The sequence below is a fragment of the Nelusetta ayraudi genome, unplaced genomic scaffold (genome assembly GCF_046127955.1).
Source record: "Nelusetta ayraudi isolate G7.1 ecotype Tasmania unplaced genomic scaffold, CSIRO-AGI_Nayr_v1 ptg000011l, whole genome shotgun sequence".
Classification (NCBI taxonomy): domain Eukaryota; kingdom Metazoa; phylum Chordata; class Actinopteri; order Tetraodontiformes; family Monacanthidae; genus Nelusetta; species Nelusetta ayraudi.
In genome coordinates, this window is record NW_027466061.1 from 16,348,045 (window position 1) to 16,374,070 (window position 26,026).

The window sequence follows — 26,026 nt, forward strand, 5'->3', positions numbered from 1 at the left end:
TTCATTGTATTTCTGAATCCGTTTTTCCTTCCTTGTTTCATTTTTTCATGTTTTCATTTGTGTTGTTTGCTCCGGTGACTGTGTGTGTTTTTTGCGAGCAAGATTTTTGTTAATGTAATTGCGAAGGGGGCGGCAGGCTGTTCTAGTGGGTTGGCACGCAGGATGTTTTTGCGGTAGGCCCCCGTGCCCTCAGTGCTGAGGTGGGTGACACGGGCTGACGTCTTGATTTGCAACAGGATGTTTGGCTTGAAGTAAATATTATAAAAAGTAAAAAATTACATAGCCTCACAGCATTTCATGATCTTGTGTGCACTTTTATTTTTTATTAAGATATACCCTCGGCACTCAGAAACACATCAGCATTTAAATTTGTCTTTTTTTTCAACATCATTATGTGTTTCTAGCCTGTGGTCGTGGTCATGTTGCCTTGCCTTGCCTTGCCTTGTCTTATCTTGTTGTGTTTCTGCTATGGACAGGTGACTGTAAAGTGAATTGCCCTTCAGGGATTAATGGAGTGCTCTGAATCTGAATCTGAATCAAACTCAACATACACGAGTGAAGTCCATCTTGTGCTTGTTCCAAAAAACAGGACCTCAAATGATCAGCCCTTAATGATGTCACAAAGGGTACCAGTCACGCACGCACGCGCACACACACACACACACACACACACACACACACACGTATATATGCAGTCTGCTCAAACTGTAGGGGCTGTTCTTCCTGTGCAGCGTGTAATTTATTTATACGTTTATATGTTTGTTTATATGTTTAGCATGTTTATGTTTGTATATTTGCAATCTTGCTCTGTTGCAGGCACAGATGCAACATTTCTTGATTCATGCAGCTAAAATGCAACCAAAAACGCGCAACACCCGCTCGGAAACTAGTGCACTTAGGGCCAAAGCTGTTGTGTGCGCTGGTGCACCAGCGTGCAGCTGCAAATAGGCGCGTGCATAAGATAAAGACAGAAAGATGGAGGGAGCAGAAGAAAAAGAGACAGCGGGAGAGTTCAGCGCAGATATCTGAGTGCGTCTGACAGAGAGGACAGCCCCGGAGGCAGGTCCCAGCCCTTCAGCACCGAAAATGACACATGACTGCTTTGACTTTTGTCATCCCCTGTCTCCCTCCACCCCCAAACCCAAGCCTGCAACAAACACTGAGGCTAGCACAGACCCACTCTCGCGCGCGCACACACACACATGCACACACACGCACACACACACACACTCAAAGACACACAGTCACACACTGTATACTGCTTAGATTACATTATCTTTATCCCCGGGACATGAGCCCTCCTTGTTGGATGACATTTGGGCTTGTGCAGCACTAAGGTTACCTTTCTTTGCCCCTGAGTTAAAGATGCCTGTCTGCAGCATGCATTTGAAATGAAGGGCAGGAGGGGAAAAAAAAAATTCAGATGAGAAAGATTTCCAAAAGCACTTTGATCAGAGGCATCAACAGTCACGCACAAACTTGTTAAGCAGTATGTAAATTTGGGCTGATACTGAATAAAGTTGCCAGAATGGCATGAATCCATTGTGCTGCGATGATCAAAATAAAAGAGGGCTTCATACGCTGGAGGGCAAGAAAGTCACAGACATGAAGGTTTTTTTTTCCCCTCCCTTCCCCTTTTTTTCTACAAAGGGGCTGATGGGATGCAGAGAGGAGAGGAGGGGAGGGAAATGAAAGATAGGGGAAAGCCTGGAAGGATCTCAATCTAAATTAGCCGAGTAGAGGGAAGAACTGTGCTGAGTGAGACATATAATTAAAACCAACGTGATGAAAACATCAGCGCTCATCCAGCCACTCGCCGGATGAATTTTCTGAAATTGCTACCGTGATGATCTGAAGACGTTTCAAAGCTGAAGGTAAATGCCCCCCCCCCCCTTAAAAAAAAAAAATACAAACCAGTTTTCCAATTTGCTCCATACTGGTCTTCACAAAGTCCGGCCTCTCCCTTCCATCTACCTCTTCTCTGGTTCCCTTCCTTCCCCACACTGCCGCATTTCCACTGAGATGAAGAGATGTTGTCCCTTAGACTCTTGTTGCCTATCAGCTTTTAAACAAACAGTTGGCAAATCACTGAATCACTGAATTACTGGTGCAGGAACTGGTATGGTCTTAGCTCATGGTTTGGGTGCTAGCTCGTTGTGTCCAGGCAGTGCAGGAACAGCAAGCTGCGGATGGGGAAGACAACAAAGCCCAGTGACTCTGTGTCGTACTACTTCAAATTCAAACGCTGCTATGAATCATTGACTTGCCTACATTTCTTTTATTTTTTGTCTCTAACCAAATGTCTTAACACAGTTAAGGAAGGAAGGTAAATTTTAACGTAGGGCTCTTCTCCTTCCCACAAAACAGTGTACCTCCAGTAAATCTGTCCTCCTGACAACAAATGTACCTGCACATAAAAGGCCCCCCCTCAAAAAAACAAAAAAAACAAAAAACAAGCCTGACTTTTTGTGAGAAAAAAAATTCCGCCCCCTCAGGTGTGTTCCCTCTCACTCTACCTCTCTGCACCTGCACTGAGTCTCTCAAGTCCTCCATGTGTCTCCGCGTACAATGGAGACAGTGCATCGCCTCTGGCACCTCTTTCCAGCTGAGAGCCACCTCTCTCCAGAGGACAGGAGAGGAAAACTGCCAGCACTAACAACTGATCCCGGCAGATAAAGGTGCAGATAGGCACGAATAGAGTGCCTTGGACAACACTTGCCTCGGCCGGGGTCTTCGGCGACGCTTCCTTTCGCTCTGAGACAGGGATGATAACAACAGCAAAGGGCAATATACTCAAGATGTGAGTGAAAAAACTGTTAAATTGGCCGGCAATTTGTTAGAAAATTATCCTAATAATTGTACTGCAATGAAAACAAAAACAAAAACAGCGCTCGCCAACATCTCCTCCCGTACGGAACCACGTTCTGATCCGATTCATCTGGTGCCGACTGGCCCGGCAGTTCGGAGAGAGCACGGTCCGCAGGTCGCCCGGGACACAGCTGGAAAGCTGCAGGCGCAAAGTCTGGACCTGATGTGATTAGGTGTACATCAGCTGCACGTATAAAGAAGGAATGAAAACAATGTTACGCCTGGAGAGCGATGCTATTTGTAACTGATACAACACTATGAGGCCCTTAGTCTGAATCCACAATTAAAAACTGGTTCCGACCGGCCCGCATTCCTCCACCCCACCCGGCTTACCGATCCATCCCAGCGCGGTGTGGTTCTAAGAGCCGAGCTCCCGCGTTTGTCCTGACAAAGACCTTGGTAGGAATGGGGTCTGAGTTAGAGTGCTTATTTTATTCTCCTCCACGCCGCTGCAGGCTATGGCTGTATTAATGCAATGGCAGGGATCTTTGAAGTTGTGACTTTATGAGACAAAAGCTAATTTCCTTCCCTTTGTTCATTATCGAGAGAGACTTCCAGCCGGGCGGAAAGCATGCTGTGCTAATTATTCCGTTCATGAGTCGTCTCCAAAGTATGTAATGGATTTCCACTGGGCTTCTCGCAGGTAAGCAGGCCGACACGATGTACACACTTCTGTCAACACGCTGCTTTACGGCACTTTGGTGAGCGCTCCCAGGATGAGGGAATCTTTATCCGCGGGGATCTTAAAGATATGACAGGTGGCGCAAGCAGAACTAAATAAAACGGAACCGACAGGCAATCACAGGCCCCCAAGACTGTTTGTTCAAAACACAACTCACGAATCAGGCTTGATTTATCGCGGCACGTTCTCACCCAACGCCGGGGTAAATATATCCTCTGCAGTCGAACGAAGGCCCCAAAACCACTTTGCAACTCATTAAGACCTGAACCCAATTTCCACAAACAGAGTTTTCAGAGTTTGTGGGGGCCAAGTTTGACATGTGACATAATGGGATTTCCGTCTCTCCCTGAAACCAAACTTGGCAGAGCATGAAGGGAAAGAGGCAACATTTCACATTCCCTCTTTGCGGCGTACCAGGATGCCACCCACAACACCTGAGCGCGGCCCAATCAGGGAGGCGTGCGAGTCCCGCCTGCCGGAGTCTCGACGCGTCTCCTGCCACTCGCACTCACGTCAAGACGCCGTAAAAAAGAGGGCTGTTGCGGCGGTGCAAGTAGCGCCGCACACCTCCTTTCCCCATCGCCCTCCTTCCCTCCCTCCCTCCCTCCTCCTTCTCCTCCTCCTCCTCCTCCCCTTCTCGCTTCTGCTTTGTTTGTGCTCATTTCATTCCGTGCGCAGCCTCCTGGCAGGCAGGTCAAGGTTTACCCTCCCACCACACACCATTTCCCTCGCATGCCGCCTGGGGGAGGAACACTAGGTGCCCGAGGCAAGGGCAAGCCCAAACAGCTCACACAACATTGCCGCCATCACCACCTCCAACACTACTGATAGGCAGACCGGCAAAAGAAAGAGAGAAAAGAAAACAGGAAAAAAAGGAACCTGTGCTACTGCTGCTCACACAAATGATTTTATCCTGTCGTGTCTTTCCCCAATTACACCTTTCTTGTTTTATTCTCCTGCTGCCCGCTGCCCTTTGTCTCACTGTACATTATTGATTTCTGTCACGAGTAACGTATATGTCTATTAAGCGACAGATTTAATAGAGCGACAATAGAAGGCTACTCATTTGTTCCCCCTGTAGTGTAAGTGTTCATATTGAGAGTCTGATACTAACCCTGGCTAGGAGCTACTGCTGGATTTTTAGCTGTAAATGGAAAACGCCTGTGGGCTTTTCATTTTCTGGGCCCAGACGTTCCCTTCATGGTGTCGGAGCCCTTGTGTTCACAGAGTTCATGTTTTGCTCCGGGGCCTCTTTTTTTTATTTTTTTATTTTGTTTTATCTCATAGCTTAGACTTGCAGGGCTTTAACTCCCAGAGGACTCCTGCGTAGCAACAGCAGAGATCAACAAAGTAAGTTTGTTTATGTTGGCTGTGTCCGCATGTTGTCGACTTATACATTTCTCAGTCTCCATTTCCTGCCTCTCCTTGCCCCAGGGGAAGGGAGCCCTCTAATTGGATCTTGTTCTAATTGAGCCTAATACTGGAGCTAACCGGAGTTGGGCCCTGTGGCTAATGAAGAGCTGAATCAAAACTAGGCACTAAAACTTTCACTGTGTGTGCGTGTGTGTGTGTGTGTCTGTGCGCGTGCGTGGGTGTCCGTGTGGCACTGTGTCTATGTGTAACCCTCTCTCTCTATTTTTTTGCTCTACATTCTATCATAACTGCATTGTTACCCACTTTGGTTTCGTATTTTCTTCGTAAATGTTACAGCAAAAAAAGGAAAGTCTATTGGAAATAATTGTTTAGGAGACAATTTTGAGGTTATCAAACTCACGTTTAAAAGGCCCAGTGTGAAAGATTTAGTAAGACCTAGTGGTCAAAAAGCATATTGCAATCAAATGAGTATCTTTCTATTTACTTGGTCATGTTACCACTTCAACCGTTAACCATCACAATGTTAACTGTAATCAGAGAAGGAGGCTGAACGTTCCGCCCTGCAGGCCTGTTGTTTTTTTTTAGTTTTTTTTAGCTAAATAAAATCACTTATTATTAGGGGGAAAAAAAAGTTACACATTTGGGCCTTTAACAACAGCACGAGGATAGCCAAAAGGAGGTGCTGGACCTTCTCGCCACCTCCAGCAAAACGCTATTCACTCCAGTCTCAAGCTGTGCATGGGACAAGTTTCACAGAACATTTTAATGAAGGCTCTTCTTGTGCACAGGGAACAAGGGTTGTGATAACATAGCCTCTCCCCTGCGCACCATATTGTGTACATCTCATCATCATCATCCCCTTCTTGCGTTGCCACTGTTTGCCACTTTACGAAACGTCAGACGCTGTAGCACTGATGAAAACCAATTTTCAAAGGATTGATTTTTTTCCCCCTTCTCCCACTTATTTTCCGATGCCGCTGCCACACTAAATGCCATTTTCATTGGACATAAAATGAAACAAGCCAAGCACATGCGGCAGTTTCAACAGTTGCGTAGGCAACAGAGAAATGGAAATGAGTGCTGCCAGGTTTACTGCCAGAGGGCAAGAAAAGAAATGGCTTCTCTCGAGCCCCTCTGGCTAAAGGACTGTTTTAAATATATAATTTTATCCTTTTGCAAATCTTCCGTCTCTATTTTGGGGAGAAATAACACGTTTGGAATGTGCAAAGACATGTTCACAGCTTGTTTTTTTTTCTTCCATAGAAATGTTTAGTGATTTTCCCATGAGGTTTCAAATTAGTTTGCATCCATATGTCACAAATCCATCCATCTTATCTAAGGACACGGTGGCTGATCTGGCTCTTCTAGTAAAATTACAACCACATTACATACCATATGGATTATTTATGTTTTCATCAGAGTTAGAATGTTGCACAACTCAAACAAAATTGACAAACAGTCTATGAGGATTTACGTGCCCACTTCACAGTCGTTGTGTATATGGACACAAAAGTTAGCAAGCAAAACTCTAGACTATTTAAATTTAACATTTAATAGCTCTTAGCTTGTGCAGAACCTGGCACTTATAAACAGCTTAAATACGTGTGGCTCAACTTTAGTCTTTAAATTAGGAAAAATATTTGCTTCTGTAGTTTTCATGATTGTTAATCAATTTGACACCATCTTTGCATGGATCTTTCCGTGGAGTTTATTTCGAGGAGCAATAGCTGGCAAGATGTGATAGCTCAAGGTGATGCAAACTGCCAACTGGTAGCATAAATAAACGCAGGAATGGCTCACTGAGCACTCGGTTAAACCTTTATTTCTCCTTTATTTGAAGCCAGGATCTCTCCTCAAAGTCAGCCCTTGGCCGACGGACACCGCCGCTGCCGTGACTAAAACTGTGGTTGAGCTTCTAGTTGGGAATTAAAGCCGTTCCTTCACTTTTGTTCCGCATTATGAATCTGGTGTGTTGGACGCTTCTATTGTTCGGTCCAAAGCTTCAGCTGAAAAGGGGGGTTGCACAGTCGGAGGCCACCACCAGAGGGGGGCTGGGTGGAGACACAGCACTCCAGGTGGTGCCGGGTTACCAGAGCCTCTGGGGCTCTTTCCACGTCTGGCTCCAAAGCAAATATAGTGCTCAGGAAAAAAAAAAAAGAAAAAAAAAAAGCTAGCAGCCCAAGGACGTAGCCTGCAGGCCCCAAAGGACGATTGGAAGCAGATGAAAGAAAGAAATTTTGACGGAGAGCTCGGTCTCCATTATGAAACTGCAGCGTCCCTCTAAGTAGTCACAGTTGCTAAAAGGCTTTAGAGGCCGACACCACAAACACTTTGACGTGTACAGACCTGAGAGCCTTACGTGAAATTTTGCCGCCCTCTTCTCGCTCACGTGTGGGACTGCATTCGCTGAGCAGCCCTGCAGCTCTTGTCTCCTTTGCTCACAGTATCAAACAAACGGTCAGCGAGCCCGTGACTCGGAGTAGGTGAAGTGAGAGCGCACGCAAGCGCACGAGCGCGGATGTGTACGAGCTTTCTGCCCCGCCCCCACCCTCCCTCCTCCCCGAGCTTCGCAGGTTTCTCTGGGGTTTCTCGTCACCCCGAGTCTTGGAGGTGAGAGGGCGGGTGATAATTGAACACCCCGCTACTTTTAACAAATGTATTGAAAGGAGGAATCGAAAAACCTGTTAATGAGATTTCTCTCCCCGGGCAACGCTCAGGGTTATTATTCTTATAATTTTCTTAATCTAATGAGTTACTCAAAGTTTATTTTCAAATGTAACCCCCTCCCCGCCGCGCCCCACCCGCCCTTCTCCCTCGCCCTATAGGGCTCCTGTTTTATTAGCCTCCGCCACACCGCCGTGCACCAACTGTATTAATAAATGGATTTACAATGCAGATTCTGGAGGCTTTCCTGCCGCGACGGGAGCTGCAGCAGCGAGTGAACGGCAGACAAGGAAAGAGGGAGGTGGGCTGGAACATGTGGTGAGGCGCTGACCCCGCACCAAGGTGCTCATCTTTGTGTTTTGGCTTGTTTACCTCATAAGATGGCTCCTGGCTCGGGGAATGGACCATGAAAATGGCTGCTCTGCTGCGCCCACAGCACTCTATATGGATTGGGCTTTTTCATGTGGCAGTTAGGCTGCTGGGATAGGCACCCCGGGGGATGCACTCTCATTAAGGACAGTAGCCATGGGCTCTTTTGCACTGCTTCCTGTGGCCAATGACCTTCTTTTCACCCGTGGGCTCGCTGCTACACCGCGGCTCTGCTTCTTGCTCTCGCTGTCACTCCCGGCAACGCCGCCCGAGGGTGGTCACATGACTCAAGTGACTCCTGACCCGGCTGGCCTCTTGAGACCCCTCCCTTCCTGTCGGCGAGCTTGCCCAGAATGGTCGCCGGACCGCGGATGGGTCACACTTGCCCCCCAAAAATGGCGGCTACCTCCCCGGGCTTTCAGAGGAAAGATTTTCTGAGTTGACGGTGTCCAAACTGGTGTGTCATCTTAAAGCAGCGCAGACGTCATATTATTCATGTGGAAGAAAAAGTTAGTTTTAGCAACAACACTGTAAAACTTAAACAAGCCATCTATCATTTCTACGACACTGCAGCCCGAATGGACACAGGCAGAATAATAAGAACGCCTTGTCACCAAACTCCCCGAGCCATTTCCTCTGTTATGTGGTTCATTTTAGCCATAAGGACGACTAGCTCGCGAGGAGCACCTAAAGGTGATTTAAAATCTGGGCTAGGTAGTTAATCATTGATTCAGAAAAACAAAAAAGAGAAAACAAAACATTGCAGTTGCTATTGGGGCATTACGGTTCGGCGCCTGAAGTGTGCAGAGAAATGTCAATAAAAACAGCCCTGATCTCTTTCTAATTAAAGGCTAAAAGTCTGACGCCCAGTGTTGCCATTGTACTCCAACGCAGACGTCGAACCGCTTCGCCTCTTGCAGGAAGCGTCGTACAGATGTCTTAATTTGATAATAAAAGCACGTGCACTGCCCACACAGTGTTCAGACATAAACAGTGCGGTTTTTGGGAGGCAGGCTGTGGGGCGGCCCCGCACGCACCATTGGTGGACTGAGATATCAGACCGGCTCTCATCAGCTCCGCGAATACCTGCAGGCAAAAACAATTTTGTCCTCCACAAGTAAACAATTACATTACACACACACACACACACACACGCCCACGCACACACACACGCCCACGCACATATGGAGTCTGCACAAACTGTCGGGCCTGTTCTTCCTATGCAGCCCTCGCTCGCTTGCACTCTCCATATGTGTTTGTGTTAACATTAGGATGCAAACAGACACACGCACAGATACAAAGATACACACCCCGTAGGTATGAGGTTCCAGTTGGTTATATCTCTGTCTCTAAGCCCCAGTTTGATGCCCTAGTCTCATGGTATCCAACCCCCACTCTCTCTGCATCCCCCCAGGCTCCCGCGTGTGTGTGTGTGTAAGATGGCTACTGAACCAAGAGGGCATTGTTTCTCTCCAGCGGGGTTTCATAATTGAACGTTCACATTGGTGAGCTCAAAATGGACGCATTCAAATGAACACTAAAAGTAGAAGTGAAGCACGTAACCGCGTTATGCACTTGAATTATCAATGGAAAAAGTGAAGGTGAAGACTCGACACCGCTGCAGTGCACAACTGATATTTTTTATGTGTGTGTGTGTGTGTGTGTGTGTATGTGCGCGCACGCGCGGGCAAGGTGACAATCGCCATTTTTGCTATGATCTGATGCCGTTTGTGGGGGGTGCAAAGTGCAGTGAGACCCACATCAGGTTTGTGTGCTTCTAAGATGCACGCGTGCGTGAGTGAGTGCGTGTGCAAAGCAGGGGAGGAGAAAAGACGGCGGGCAGCAGGGACAAACCCGTCAGCCACTCAGATCACATCAGGTCTGTCGGGACACATTGGAGCACAGCGAGCCTGATGGGATAAGCCCCCCAGGGGTGCGAAGCAGGCCAGATGACATACAGACACAGGGGCAGGCAAGGAAGGAAGGCAGGAAGGAAGGAAGAATGGAGGACGGCGCATCCTGCCTTTAATGCGCAATATGTCCAAATAACAGCCGTGCAATTACGAATGGTAACCCTGACTACATTACGCACCAATTACGCGCTACCACCATACCGCCACAGACATGCGACGCGCACCGGTGTAGCACACGCGGTACATGTGTGCACGCTCAGGGAAGTAGCCGCAAACATGTAGCCTCGATCTCACACTAGATAACCTACATCTTGAACAACACGGCGCATATGCTAATGCGAGACGTAATGGCATCGCGTTTATGAGCTGCACACGATGCATATGCCTCCGCGTGCGGGTAAATGCACAGACACGCTTGGGTACATATGTCCGCAGGGGCGAAACGGGAAATAGACAGTTCTCGTCATGCCTGTTCTTTAATTGGGGCATTTATTGTTTTGCGGTGGTGTTTACTTCATTAAATTAAGGCACATTTCGGGGAAAAAAATGTAGCCTCTTCTGAGGTTTATATAAGCAGAATTATGCTTTCAGCCATTAAGTTGCAAATGAACATGTCTCCATGGCTGTAGGATATGCCAGTTGAAGATGCTTTTACATTTTCACACTAATCAACTTGACTTTAACATGTTGGATTTCAGTTTGATTTGCTTTCATCACAAATATTGGTTCCCCCCTTTGGCTATGCGTGTGTTGTCTGTTTGTGTGTGTGTGTATGTGTGTGTGTGTGTGTGTGTGTGTGTGCGTGCGCGCGCGCGCGTGCGCTTGAGTGGAGCGTGCTGTTTTGAGTGAGTCTGTTCTGTTCTGTCCATAGCTGCTCCACGTCAGCCCAACTGTTTTTCTAAGTAAAGATGCACGCATATGTGTTCCTGTGTATTTGTGTAGGTGTATGTGTCTGTATAAAGCACCCCCCCCCCCCCCATTCTATCACAAGGACAAAATGAACTAATGTTGAATATTCCGTATTGGTTTTACTGTAATTCTTTTCTAATTCATAGTTTATTCAATTTCATCTCCTTGAGGCTGGTAGGTATGGAAATGAGGTCTGTTCTTTTTTCTTCTTTTTTTTTGCCTGTGTAAATTGCAGCTATCACCTCGAGCCTTTCGAACAAGATTACCCAGATGGCCTTGCGTGGTACGCCTGAAGTTTTATTTTCCTCCGTTGCCTGCTTTTCCTTCTTGGCTTCGGGGGGAAAGGAGAGGGAGCTGGAAAGCCTCCTGAAGGCTCTGGGTAAGGCCAGGAGGCAGCAGCTGTGGCAAAGAGTGAGGGAGAGAGATCTGGGGGAAGAAGAAGAAGAAGTAGAAGAAGAGGAAGAGTGAGTCGGGGAGGGGAGCGCTGGGGGCTGGATGGAAAAACTGGTGGAGAGGAGGGGGTGTTGTGTTGAGAATGTGCGTGTGATGGGAGGGGCACTAAAATCTGACAACACCGACCATTATGAATGCTACCTCCCCCTCCCCCTAAACCCCACCTCCCCACCTGGTTTGGCTATCAAGGGTACTGGAATAACCCTCGGAGTAACCGCAGAGGGAGCCGGTGGGAGTGAGCACGCTCTTAATGGCAACAGGAAGTGCATGGGCGGCGCACGTGTGTGTTCGGGGTAAGGTGTTGTTTACAGATACAGCCGAGCCCTTGCCCGACGTAAACATGGGCATTAGCACTTCATCAGTCAAATTAGCAACACTTCAAACTGCCCCACTCACACCCTCAGACGGCAGGAACGGGTGGAGAGAGAGAGAGAGAGAGAGAGAGAGAGAGAGAGAGAGAGAGAGAGAGAGAGTGAGAGAGTGAGAGTGAGAGGGTGAGAGAGAGAGACGGAGAAACAGAGAAAAAGAAGCATGATAAATAGCAGCCTCCTGCCTGGCTGATCATTGTTGTGCGAGTGGTGAGATTTGTCATCGGGTTCCCACTCACCATGCCCTGGACATAATCTGCTGCTGGTTTTCTGCCCCCAGGAAGAATATAATTTTAATACATTAGGTGGCACGGAGATATGGAATTATGCAGAGTTAAAGTGCCTCACCTGTTTATTATTCTAACGTGCAACAGCCTCCATCCACACTAATCTCCAAAAGAACACACCCAACTCCCAGATTGCTGATCTTGGCTCGGAGGCAACCAGTGAAAGGAGATTCTCACCTGAGATAGGTTGTGGAGATGGGGTGGGAGGAAGAGGAAGAGGAAGAGGAAGAGGAGGCAGTGGCAGTGGCAGTGGCAGTGGCAGCGGCAGCGGCAGCGTATGTCGTCTGAAATGTTCTTGCTAAAGCAGAATGTTGGAGGGGAGGCTGAGGGCTGACAGAGATCCAGCTCTTCCCACCTGCAGATCAGACACCATCTCCAACACGCCATCACCTCTGACAAAATAGTCCATCACTGACACCTGGCTTATTGCTCGACATGACGATGGTTTGCAGCACCACAACCTTCGGCATGGAGACCATGTGGTCAACCCCCCGCTGGTGTTATCCTCTCGACAGCTTCAGAAGCTGCTCCCAGAGAGTCAGCGGTAAGCTATCACCGCTTGTTTTCACTCCCCGCATTTGTTTGTTTTGTTAAAGTTTTGCTCTCCATCATAATGAATCAGGTTTTTTTTTCATCTTGTTCTTATTTATTCTCATGGCCGGAGGTAGAATGTGGTGGTTGATGAGGGGCTGAAATGAACCGAGCCTTAGCCTTAGCCCGAGGGCTGGCGCATATCTTAGCATAAGTGATGGCCGACCGGAGGGCTAGAGCCTGGCTGAGAGCGCCCCCAGGACAGCAACTCTGACAGATCATGTATTTATAGGTCTGTTGAAAGACCTCTATTGTGTCCCACATAGCCTGGGAGCATGTCTGTCCTCTGTATTATAATAAAGCCGCTGGCCTTACCGCTATGATGGATGGGTGGCCCTCGAATGGCAAGCTCCAGAATCATTAGAGTTCTCCCAACACGCAGGTCTGCCCATGTATAAAGGCTGCGACTGGAGCGGCGCTGGCGGTGAGCAAACACAGAGCGTTGGAGACCTTTTAATCAAGGATAGCTCGCCAGTATTAATTGTCAACTTATTGTGGGTGCGAGGCAAGTAAATGGAGTCAGGGAAGGGGTTTACGTTCTTGTTGCTATTCTCGCCAAAGGACACATTCGCAATTATACCACTGGCCCAGCATGACCTCCAGGCTTTTTTTTCTTTTCTAAATCCAGCTTGGAAAGTAGCTGTACTCATATAGCATTTTACCAGGCAGCTTCAGCGGTTAGATTTCAAAAAATGTTGAAAAGTGTTCTTCCATCAGCGCAAGTCTACACGTCTGTGCGAAGGTGCAACTGAGCGCAGCATATTTATTAGTTTTCATTAGTTTTTTTTTTTCAGAGAAACTATTTAAAAAAATAGAAAAGAAAAACAGAAGATTCTTGAAAATGTGCCCCACCCCCCCAAAAAAAACAGCTTGACTTTTCTGCGCCTAAAGCCTCACAAGCAGAGTGGTGTTTGAGCTGTTTCCCAATCTCATGTTCTTCTGTTACCTCTGGAGTAGAATATAAATGATTCCCTCTCAGTGTACAGTGTATGCCAAGGGGCCTGCAGCGACCATAGTCCGGTCTAAAATTCCTCACTGCGAGCGCACCATAACTCAAGGCTTGGCTGATAAATAAGCAATGGAAAGCACAGCGTGTTGTGGAGCACTACCTCGCCTCCTCCACTTGGAGCACTGTCACCAACGCTGTAAACAGTGCAGTGGGTTTGGTTAAAGTCGTTGAACAAAATGACTGCGTGCAAGGTTTTGGAATCAAATGATCTTGTTTACTAGCGTCATTAAAGTCCCAGTGTGTATTCTTTTAAACCGATCTATTGGCATGAAATTAAAATAAATAGAGAAAATAAATTCCACATATGACTATTATCCATCACAACAACTAAACAACTGTTATGTTCTTACAAAGTAATAACAACCCACCAATAAGGAGGTGGCCAGATTACAGAACTGAGCTCTGATCTGCTCTGGCTTGCATGAGTTTAGCATGACATCAAACCTGTTATATGAACAGGAATGACCATTGGTTGTAGTATGCTCTCTATTAGATGTTAGTAAATCTTACCCAGTGTGAATTTAAAATCCCCTTTTTTCTTCCATTGTTATAGTTGAACTGACCGACGCTGCAGATATCAGCACACATTCCACCAACTGACTTTGCCTTTAAAAAAGGTGTTTGCCATTTGACAGTTTTTATGACATTTTGCCACCATCTAAAATGTGTGAACTCATTTGAGAACGAGATGAGGAGAAAATCTGTCTAATGCCATGCAGGTAAATGTCCTTTCAGTCAACCTGTTAGGAAACAGTTAGTGAGCTAAACTAAAGAGTACCTGGTAACCTGATTGTGGTTACCAGGTACTCCATGATAAAGGACTGATCTTCAGTATTTTCTGGCAATAAATTAGCCCACATACCAGAACAATCATTACTGAGTTATTACTAAGAATGTGGATATTGCCAATGAAATTGCACCTCTGTTGATTAGAAAGCATAAGGAATGTAAGTTATTCTCAGCAAGTGCACATTTAGCTGGGATTTCTGTTGCATAGGCTGCCTTGGTCTTAAGCATGTTCAAGTCATTCAAATAATTGGTTCAGGTGTTGAGCTCTTCCTACCTCTTCCTGCTCTTCCTACCGCACCAGGATCACATTTCCCTTTTAACTCCAGCAAAGTTGCTGTGACATATTATTTCACTCCTTGAGATATTAACCGATTGCAAATTGTCCATCTAGGAACACTCAGAGTCCCCCAAAGACTGCGCCCGCATTCATCACACAGATGAACTAATTTTTCCACCTGAAATAATTGCTGGAAATATGTGGCCATTATATTATAATAAAGGTATTTATGAGCCTTCAATCTTACAGCCTCACTTTGAGTTATCTTTGAAAATTTGAAATCAGCTCCAGAGGCTCAGCGAGAGGAAGGAGAGAAGGGAAAGAGAGAAGGAGAGAGAACAAGAGAAATGGCAAGGGAGAGATGTGGGAGTTGTGTTTTGCTTTTTCGCCACGGGTTACATTTATAATTATCTTGCTGGCATAGAATGGCCGAGAGGCTTTTTCAATAAAGGTAGGAGGCACATACAGTACAGAATATTACCTACAGATCAACGCGGAACAAGAGAGGGGAGTGCAAATGGAATAAGATGATATCCGGAGTGCAAAGTACATCATCTAATAAGTATATTTAGCCAGGATGTTCATTAGGAAAGAGTAGCCACCGCTTGCACACGTCGCTGCAGAGCAGAGCGCTGCTGCCAGCGGAGAGTTGATGACTTGAAGACGAGGTGAATGAGTCCATCCCCTGACCTTCACCAGTGGTGAGTAAGCAGAGCCCGCGGAGCAAGGGAAAGATGGCCACAGTCACTTTCTCCGGGCCCTTCTCTGCCTTTTGATGAGTGGAAATAATCACTAGAGAGAGCAAGTTAGAGAGACATGATCACACACGCACCAAAGAGGAGAGGCGAGGAACTCAAATTGCTTCAGTCTCTTCAAAAAAAGGACCTCTGAAGGACTGGAAGTCAGTTTCTCAAAAGCCATTCATCGTTTCTCCAACAGGCTGTGTCCGGAGAGGAGGATATCTCTAATTCCTTTTCAAGTTAGTGGGACTCCAGGAAGTGAGAAGGGAGAGGGCCGGGCAGGGTCTCATTAGGCTCAGGCTGCCCCACAGGTAAACTTAAAAAATCACATGGGTTGCACAAAGAGTACTGCTGATTTTAGAAACAATGCCTTATACGTCCTCCTCGTAATGAGATAGTATGAGGTTCTATAGAACACAGAAGAATTCAAAGCTTTTGACTCACTGACTTACTGAAGGAGCAACCCCCAACCCCCTCCCCCTTATGTTGATATTTTTGGAGGAACCAAGATAACCAGATTCCAAATGATTCTACTGTCAAAAGCATTGAGTGAAAATTGCTTTGTTATGTTTATAAGCCACTTGCTGTTTTTTTGGCATGTCGTGCTTTATCATACAGACAACAGTAATGATGCAAACAACAGCAGATATATCCCTCTTTTTTTCTGACTTACAAATTGATCACAGGCAACTTGCAGCTTCTGGCTTTTGAGGTAAAAAGAACGCAGCACGAGTTTAACATTCTCTACATCTGCCAACTGGTTTTTGGCTGATTGTCGATCGTCGAGCACCTGCTCTGTGAATACTAAAGATGCAGGTGCTGAAATTCGATTTCTGCGATGGAGGGCGAAAGCATCACTGTGTACCACTCTCAGTTGCACCTCTAGCCTATGAGAATAGCAGTCAGTCAAACAGGAATCTGGGGCAAAGAGGCCTGAAAGGGAGACATATAGCGAAAACCGCAGATAGCCAAAGAAAAGTGAAGATTCTGCCAAAAGGGATGAAGACAAGACGACAGGGCTCTGTGTGGGATTTCACTTTGGATTTTGGCCCTACAGGGATATGTGGAAGCACAACTGACAGGACTTGCGTGGAGAAGTCGGCTCCATTCAATATAACTAAGTAACGAATGCCCTGTGTAGTCACTGATGCACCAGCTTAAATCCTCCGAGGTACAATATCGCCTCGGTGCAGCCAGCCTTACCTCTCTGGTTGCAGAGAGCTGAAACACAGGTAAGAGAACAGTCTCCTTTTTTCAATTCAACCTATCGGCATTTGCCAAAAGGAATGAAATCTTGAAAAAAGCAATTCCCTTTAAATTCAGTGTTAGCAAATGCAGGAGCGGTCACATGTGTGAAATCCAGTAATCATACAAAATGTGAACAGAGACCATGACAACTTTAGTTGAGATTTATTTCACATTTTTGTTTTTGCTACATTCCTCTTTACTCAAATCTAGGGAGCGTAGGTGGGTCAGTCCTCTTAGAAACACTTTATATCCAACTTCATATCAACATGTGCTACAAGTCAAAGTGATCACGGAGTGGGTGGTGCGGTAAACTTTAATCTGTTATCAAGTCAGAGGCAACGCCATTGCCTTATAAAGGTTAAATGTAAAAAAGAACACAAACACATAAACAGCGAAAACAATTACAGGTCATGACTGAAAGGAGTATTATGGTCCAATCATAAAATTTCTATTGTAGCACATGGGTGGGAGGGGGGGTTGAATATTTCATACTCCCTATGAAACAAATGGTGTAAGATAATAATTTACTCAATAATTACTTTTACTGCAAATGAATGATTTTGAATGTGTAAATTTCATTATACCTGTCTGATATTTTATGACATAATCCAATAAAATAGCCTCCATCCAAGGGAAAAAAAACACTTCATTCGTATCACAATATTTTAACATCATGTGAAAAACGATGCTTTGTTAGAACTATTTATGACAACTGAGACATTCAGTACTGTAAGCAACACATTAGTGACCTTTGTACAGAGAGCGATATAAAAACAACAAAGCCAATTTGCCAGTGAGACCACAAAATCAAATCGCTGGTGACAAGCTATATGCAACATACATCAGCAGTAAAAGCCTATTTGATTTACATGGGAATAATATAAATCATATTAAACCTAATGTAGGCTCTAAGTTTTACAACAAACTTTGTTTGGGGATCCAGCAAATATAAATTATCATTTTCTTTTTAAAATTGGCTTACGGGGGGGCTAGACAATCAGAGATGTCCTGGCAATCTCAAACGTTTTCATTTTTTATCTTCATTTGGCAAAAAAAAAAAAAAAAAAATCTCCTTTTGCGCCTCATTATTATTCTCTAGATGGTTCTCAATTTTAAGAAAATGAAAAACATCGACAAGGAAACAGAGAGAGAGAAAAAAAAACTGAGTCCACAGAGCTCTGCAGCGTGCAGCATTTGGCTGCCTCAGAAAAGTCTCCTCCGAAGCGCCTCCTGCTGCTTGGGAGGCCTCTAGTCTAGCTGCTCTTGCTTTATCCTGTTTGAATTGGATCCTCGCTGACTCGGCCTCCTCAGTTCCCTCCTCAGGACGTACTCGCTGAATTGGGATGAGTCCACGCCGCCGCCGCAAGAGCCGGCGATCTCGAAGCCGCGCTGCTGCAGACGCTCCAGAACCTGTGACAGAAGCAGGAGGGGGGGGGGGGGGGGTAAGTGGTGACGGAGAAACCGAATCTTGGAGGGCGTGAACTACTCCTGCATCAGGGCTGTAACAAATACCCCTCAGTAAGCTCTCACACTGACCAAATAGAGCTGACGTAATACCGGGCCTGGGTGTCACAAGGTGAGTCAGACTCAGGTCTTTAGATGTGTGATGATGACAGCGTCAACCTCCAGCGTGAGAAAAACTCACAGCTCTGCCAGGTGACAGGAGGTCTGAGGACGAGGCATTTCTTCTTCAAGCGGCTTTTACACCTCTGGATACTAAAGGCAAGCAATTTGGACCGCCTATGTTGTTTTAGGAAGGCAGAATAAAGGTGCAGCTACCAGTTATTGGCGTCTACTTGGGAAGAATAACTCTTGTTTCTATGTCTTTTATAGTGAGTGTCGGCAAAGTTGCCAATAAATGAGTTGTAAATGACTCCAGGATGTCTACCAGGCTACCCATACAGTCTCTAACATTCAAGTAACTTTTAACTTTTGTCTCTTGTTGCAAATCTGGAAATCAGAATATCATCCTCAACTCTACAGAGTGATTGGTTTCCCAGTTGGTGGTGGGCTCTAGAGCCGGGAACAGCTCTGGGGTTGAGTTGTTAGTTGCCTGTGATGGGAACGTGCGTAGGTTTTCTCACAAGACTTCCAGGAAACTGTGAAACTGGCTCATTTTCATTGTTTTTTTTTTGTGTTGTTCTGCTGTTTTTATGTGCGGTCCATGCGCGTCTGTTCCCCATCTCACTTCCTCGCAGACATCTACGGACGTGTCCTCGGGGTTTGTAGGATCACATTCCATCGAAGGGGCCCCGGGGAGCGGCACTGCTTTCTCTCTGCCACTTGGCTCAGTGTGGTCTGCTCAGCACAGCCCCGTCTCCCCGTTTCTCCCCCAACCTCCAGGCCCAAGCCTCCGCCAAAACTACAAAGGTCCCCCTACTGCTGGCAGCTCTCTTTGCCCCCCCGCCCCCGCCCGCTTCTTCCTTCTCTCAAACCCCCCCCTCCCCTCCCCAACGCCCGCCTCCCCGCCCTGCCTCTATTAGACGCAGATACAGCATCCACCGCCGGCGTGCTTTAATAACCAAACAGGATTATGGGCCCAGCCTGGGGACAACCTGCCAGGGAGCATGCTCACTCTCTTGCTCGCTCTCCACGGCTCACACACTTCAGAGACGGGCTTGTTTGTGTGTGTGTGAGTTTTTTTTTTTGTTTTGTTTTTTTGGAAGGGAGATGGAGGCTTGACTTCCACAGACGGTGACACAGTCCAAATACTTGTGCGTGAGAGAGTTTCTTTTTCCCTTTACATGCCCCTCCGCATCATTTATTGATAAATATCTATCTAACAGCTTTACAATCAATGAATGAACGGAGTGTCAATACGTAATCAAGGAAATGCAACGATGCCAAATCATGATTGTAACATAGTTTGTTTCAAGGGTTGTCAGGACCAAGGAAAGACCAGGTACAAATTCAGAGTGTCCACACTACACATGACCTTTAGAGCCTGTTTACACCTGATATTAGCTGACAGCTTGTGAGACACGCACAGCCACCTGGCCAGGGACAAGGCACTTTCACCAAAATACAGCTGGGGTAAAGTGTGTATTGTAATATATGATATGTAATAGATGATGATCTTCTTGATAAGCAAGGAGAGCAAGTAATGTCACCTTCAAGTCATGCTAACTGAAGGGGCTAGAAGTATGTACAGAGAGAGAGAGAGAGCGAGAGAGAGTACATGACCGTGTTTAAGTCATTCAAATAATAACAAAGATACATTAAATTACGTCCACCTGGGAAAGAGCCCATGCAAAAGTATTTGGAAGGTATTTGGCAGCAGCACTCACTGATGGCGAATGGCACGGCAGCTGATGACTGCTGCATGGTGAGCCACTGTGCACCACAAAGCTGAACCAAAACCTTTGTCATAGCCGGCCAGGAGGAGAAAAAAAGTCTCCAATGTCATGATTTATTTTTTAGAAATTTCTAAAAATTGTTTTCAAACTGGATCAAAACTCTGCTTCTTGCAAGTTCCTGTTTTATTCCCTCATTCTAAATTTCAGTAGTTCGGTTACATTCTCGTCATCAGAGAGTGATTCAGATCGGAGGTTTTCAAGATGGACGGGCATCTGGAAAGCTCTGAAAATAGATTTGGCTTCTCCAACTGTATGTGTCCATATTTCTCCATATTTATGTTTGTCCAGATTGAAATTTATCAAGCTTCTCTGTCTCTTCTCAGTGTGGTACTCTGCCAAATCCAAATCTTAAATTGGGACTTTTCAATTTGAAGCAATGGCCTCCTGTTGCCATGTAACAAGCAAATCCTTTGTTCACAACATTCTTGGGGGCTCTTTATCGGGACACATCCATGTTTACACTGCAGGATATGTGGTACAATTGCATCACAAGCCACTTTGACGTGTGACCCGAGCAGTTGGATCCCAGTGTGTCCTGACGGTCCCACAATTAGTTTTCCCAAAGCTGTCCAACTGTGCACACATAGTTCAGCAAAGTGGAACCCAGCGTAACCTGCTGAACAAATAGTCCATCAGCATCAAACTGCTAAGAGAACAGCTGAAGATACGTTGGGCCTAAAAGCAACTTGCAGCTTTGCGTGACTCTCCCGCAGCACTCGGCGTGTTCTACAGAAGCCAACTGTCCAGCAGTTCTGAAGCCCAACACCAAATCATTCCACAGATCAGAGAGTGCGATGCTAGATGTGAGTAATGACGAGCTATTAGATTGATACTTTGCCAAATTCTTCAAAGAACTCATTTTCTGTAAGACTGTCCTTAGGATTTGATTTGATTAAAAAAACAGAAAAAGATCAGATATTGCAGATGGACATCAGCAACTTCATTGGAAAGTACATAAAACAAGACCAAATTTCTCTGTACCAATGCAGCGTACCACTGCAGCCGGCTGCTTCCATTACCTGGACAGAGTTGAGGTGGCAGTAGCCGTTCAGAGGGAAGCGGATGACGTGTGTGGAGTCGTGGTTCCATCCGGCATTGACCGAGTTGCACATGACGTCGCCAATTTCCGGGAAGACGTCCTCGATCAGGGCCTTGTCGCCGCTGAGCGTGATCCTCTCGCCCAGGTCGGGGGCCACGCGCACCACCAGGCACTCGCAGGGCCGCAGCACCCGGCTCAGTTCTTGGTCCTGGCGCCAGCGCTCCAGCTCGGCCAGCATGGGCTGCAGCTGGAAGTAGCGCGCCTCCTCGTACAGCAGGCTGTAGTCCTGTAGGGCAGCAGGAGACGCTGGCATTTTAGGGTACGACAAAAATATATCTGCAATCTTCCACCATAAGAATTTCAGTGTTTTAAAAATAAAGGGTAGTTAATATTGACCTTACAAAGTCTAGGTGAATTTATTTTCCTGGCTTATCTTGACAACTTCTTTGAAAACGCATGTCCATTGCATCTCTATGACACCCTCACTGTCCTTCCTCTAGTAACACTGTCTGAATAAAAGTTTAGAGTGCTCAAAAGTCTTGAAGCAATATTTTTCATACTTAATTGAGCATTTGTGAAGCAAATGTCAACACAGCAGATGCTTGAATCTATAGCATGTGTCATCGCATGCATTAGGTCATTTGGAATAAAATACTCCCAGAATAGTTTAGGATCTTCTTCAGCTGTAAATCTGTCTGTAATGCAGATGATAATAATCCACAAACAGGCATTTTTTTTGTAAAAAAAATAATTTAAAAAAAATCGCTGCGGTCTGAGGAGTGAGGAAAGCGGGACGTAGCGCAACAAGTAATGCGGCCTTGTGTGGGTTTAAAGGTCTGATCCTTTTCTCACAAAACTCCAGGGTCCAAAATAAAAAAAAAAATCTAATGACTTTGCAATAAACTTTTTCATGCTCTCCTAAAAGGAAATATTGAATGCGAACGTGACCTTAGCCTGAACTTGAGTCTGTCTTGTGTCTTTGCTTATTTTAGCTGACATACTTTCCACTGATTGAGTCACACTGTGGACAGTCCATCAGATAATATGGTTATTTGTCTTCTCCCAGGGCAAGATAAGCAATTACTGCCTAAATGACACATACGAGTTAAAAAAACAAAAAAAAAAAAAAAGGAATGCTTAACATAGATTCACATACAGTAAGAGTCACCCGAGATGGACACTTGGCACCAGAACGCAGAAGAAATCTAGCACGAGGATTTAGGTTGCTACCGCTAAAAATCATCATAGCCTGATGCATGCTTACTGTTTTCCATAAATGATCTCCATCTGTTTAAACCTGCAGGGAACTGAAACTGCATCTCATGAGGAATAAATGCCTTTTTTTGCGATGTAGCTCTGTTCGCCCCTTGGGCTCGGCCACAAGCATTGTTTTAAGCAAACAGAAGAAAAAAATAGGACCTTAGGCGACTTGAGCCAAAGCATTCACTCTTCACACAAAGTTTGTCAGACTTGCTGACTGGCCAGCAACGGGAGACGTTGCAGTTTTCTAGGATGGACATCCACTCACTTTGAAGTCGTCTGGGATGAGGAGCTTGGACGTCCTGAGGAAGTTGAGGATGTAGCGGAACATGTGTCCATCCCTGTCAATGAAGTAATGCTGCTTCAGGCTGTCCAGGACTATGGGCTCCGTACCATCAAAGAGGCGACCAATTCTAACCCGCAGAGAGAGGAGGGGAGGTGGGGTTAGGCAGAAAGAGAGGGGTTGAGAAGGGTGGGAGGGACAAAGTGTCAATATTCAAATCTTTATTTATCTGCCTCTCTCTCTTTTTTTAACGCTTTTGCAGCGTTTATTCCCGACACAGGCAGGCGGCTGATTATGCAAAGGGCTGTGAGTCACTCATTATCTCAAAACTGAAGTGTTTTTCACACCTTTACAGTAGCATGCAAGCTCAACGCACGCAGCAACGGTGAAGGGGAAGGGAGGAGATTAGAAACAGAGGTGGTATGAAAAGGTCAGGGCCAGCTGGTAGCCGGGTTGCCCCGAGGCTGGGAGCCAGCCGGCCTTGGGCCCAGGCTCGGAGCTTCACTGCGGCCTCCCAGCCTCCAGATGGCTCGTACCCCTCGGCCCTCAACTGCTGCAGTGACAGCTGTCATAATAACCAAGTTGCTTTTGTCTGCACACGGCATCCAGCACTTGTTTACTGCTTCTGGAAACAGTTGGCTTTATCTCATGCTCAGAGATTTTATGATACTACCTGAAATGAAAAAATTTAATTAAAATGATATATGTGTACGTATATATATATATATATATATATATATATATATATATATATATATATATATATATATATATATATACATATGTTTATTCAAAAGCATATGATGGTAGTTTTCCATTCAGAACGTGATTTTTTTCCCCCTCCGCTTAAATTCATCCATGAGATATTTTTGTGATTTGATGAGATGTGACATTTGACTGTTTAATGTCACGGGTTGACATTAAACGTTAAACGGTGTTGACATTTTGACACTGGGTAACATACAACTCGATAAATCTAGCTTGGGAAAATACAAAAAAAAAAAAGTGCCTTACAATTTAGGTTTGGGCAAAATGCTAGAGAGCGACGTTCACAAAAACAAACAAAGTTCACCTCAAACCACACAGTCAGAATGCACAACAGAAGCAGGCTCACCGAGATTCTGGGAATTTCGTGAGGGTGGCCAGGCTGCTGGTGTACATGTGTCCGCCCACGTCTATGTGCACGGGAGCATTGGACTTGGTGAGCTGTGCGGGTGTCGGGATGCCCTGGTTACTCAAGGGAGACACTGGCGACCGTGTGATCATGGGCCTGGACATGCTTGAGCGATTATCCTGCAAAGACACAAAACACAACAATATCACACTTTAGATGTGCAAGACAGACAGTCTGGTGTGCTCGTTTCTGCCTGTCCGCAATATGTGCTGATGCTCCAGCCACAGCAGAAGCAATTACGAAGATTTTATCTTTTTCTCCTTTCATTTTAGAGAGTGAAATACTTCACCTCTGTGTAACACATCTGAGTCTGGAGTGAAAAGGATTCTCTCCCCCTGCGCGCTCGAGCAGCCTGACCTTGACCTGAATGCTGCCACAATCCACAAGCATCCATTCCTGTGGGCCATAATCTCCAAAACCAAATTAATTTGGAGCATCAATCTCATAGTCTTGGAAAATGAGCAATAATGACTCTCGATTTGAATTCCGTAATAGGATCTGGAGAAATTGTCTCCTGTTAACCTACAAACACCATTAGCAGGCAATTTCCTGTGGAGATCTCATTAGAAAACGACTTTGAACCCACAAAAAAAGTTTCAGACCCTGAGCGGGAAACGGCCGCGCTTGTGTCTCATGCCAGACTGAGGATTACCGCACATTTCAACGGGCTAGAATCGTTTAAAGAAATACTAATACTTCACTACGCACAAAATACCATTACAAGCCAGTTTATCCACTCACAAACCCTGCAGCAGAAGCGCCGGTTCAAACACCCTCCCAGTCTAACGTTCTCCACACAACAACCAAAGTAACGGACCGATCCCCCCCCCGCGCGCGTTTTACCTGCGCCGGCATCACTGTGTTGGGAGAGGAAGTCACCGAGTGGTCATTCTGCTTGAGCGACGCCGCGGGAACGGGCTCTCCGCGGACCGCGAACATGAGCGAGTGCTCCCTGCACTCGGCCGCCCGCATCGGAAGCCTTTTGAGCGAAGCGTGCATCGACTCGTCCACGGAAGTGATTGGACGCGCTCGCTTCCTCGCCTTCTGATGCGTCAAGTCCATGATGTCCGTCTCGTCCATCGCAGCGCGGACCTCGGGGTTGGAGCAGCCAGGTCGCGTTCGAATTCTCCCTTCTTCTTTTTTTTTCTCTCCCCCCTCCCTCCTTTCCCGCCTCGCCGTATTTCCCCTTCCTTTCCCCTCTTCTGCTCCTCGAGCGCCCACCGCCTCGCGCTGGTGCCAAAATGTTGAGGGATATGGAGCTGCGTAAAGAGAGCGTAGCGGAGCGGCTGCGTGCGTGGCTGTCGCGCCGAGCGGCTCCCTCGCAATGGCTGGGAGAAGAAGTCAAAGCCCCGGCAACATTAGCATCGCAGCGCCTGCGGCTCTTTGGGGCTGTCGCTGTTTCAGTGGCAGGTATGCGTGTCGCATTTTAACCCGAATGCCGCCCCCACTTGTGTAATAATAATTAAAAAAAAAAACACCGACCAGATTAAGAAGAGCTCGTCTGGTTACGCGCACAGACGCGGACCCGTGGCGGATGGCCTTTGCCCCCTATTTGAGAGCTGCGTCTGTGCGCCGCGCCGTCACCCTCCGTTTGAGGTCGCTGCACATGTTTTTTTTCTTTTTTTCCTTTAACTTGCAGCGCGTTTGTTTGGTTGCTGCACGCTCGAGCTGAGGGTGCATGCGTGTGGAAGTATGGGGGAAAGAACCCACCCAAACAGTGACCATATCACAACCTGGACCATACAACATGAGTTGTTCAAATTACTAAATAGATAGATAGATAAATAGACAGAATGACTAGATAAATACATAACACACACACACACACACACACACACACACACACACACACACACACACACACACATATGTATATATATATATATATATATATGTATATATATATATATATATACATATATATATATATATATATATATATATATATATATATATATATATATATATATATATATATACATATATACATATATATATATATATATATGTATATACATATATATATATATATATATATATATATAATTTTTGACCCTCCAATTTAAAAAATGACAAATGTGTTCCCAAAGAAGGCTCCCTTTTATAACTGAAAAACATAAGAGTTAGATCTATCTTTTTTCAGTTCCTCAAGTTATGGTTTTCAAAATGATGGCACAATTCTCTCACTTGCAACTGGGCGAACGGCGCACACGACACAGGGTCGCTGGCCTGTGTCATGTGTTCTGGGGAGGGTGCCAGGCAGGCAACCAAAGTGATTTAATCCTACACCAGACCACCTGGGTGCGCTGTGGCAATGACATGGGCACCATGTTGCAAGTCACAGCTCGATGAGTTATGAAAACATCTTAGAAA

General features: G+C 46.0%; 1 protein-coding gene across 1 annotated transcript; it reads right to left on the reverse strand.

Moving 5' to 3' along the window:
- Positions 1-16,686: 16,686 nt before the first annotated feature.
- kctd1 (potassium channel tetramerization domain containing 1) lies at positions 16,687-25,195 on the reverse strand. Its single transcript, XM_076021456.1, has 5 exons — positions 24,497-25,195; positions 23,594-23,772; positions 22,465-22,609; positions 20,917-21,222; positions 16,687-17,951 (listed from the first exon to the last, which is right to left on the reverse strand). Exons 1-5 carry the CDS (start codon positions 24,731-24,733, stop codon positions 17,790-17,792), a joined length of 1,029 nt encoding a protein of 342 aa, XP_075877571.1. The 5' UTR covers positions 24,734-25,195; the 3' UTR covers positions 16,687-17,789.
- Between the last annotated feature and the right edge of the window lie 831 nt (positions 25,196-26,026).

What these genes read in the sequence shown, in the direction of transcription:
- kctd1 (XM_076021456.1), bottom strand. Translation starts at nt 24,733, where the DNA reads ATGGACGAGACGGACATCATGGACTTGACGCATCAGAAGGCGAGGAAG. An exon ending in ACGAAATTCCCAGAATCTCG is followed by an intron (nt 22,610 to 23,593) that starts GTGAGCCTGCTT and finishes TCTGCGGGTTAG; the next exon opens with AATTGGTCGCCTCTTTGATG. An exon ending in TCATCCCAGACGACTTCAAA is followed by an intron (nt 21,223 to 22,464) that starts GTGAGTGGATGT and finishes GCTGCCCTACAG; the next exon opens with GACTACAGCCTGCTGTACGA.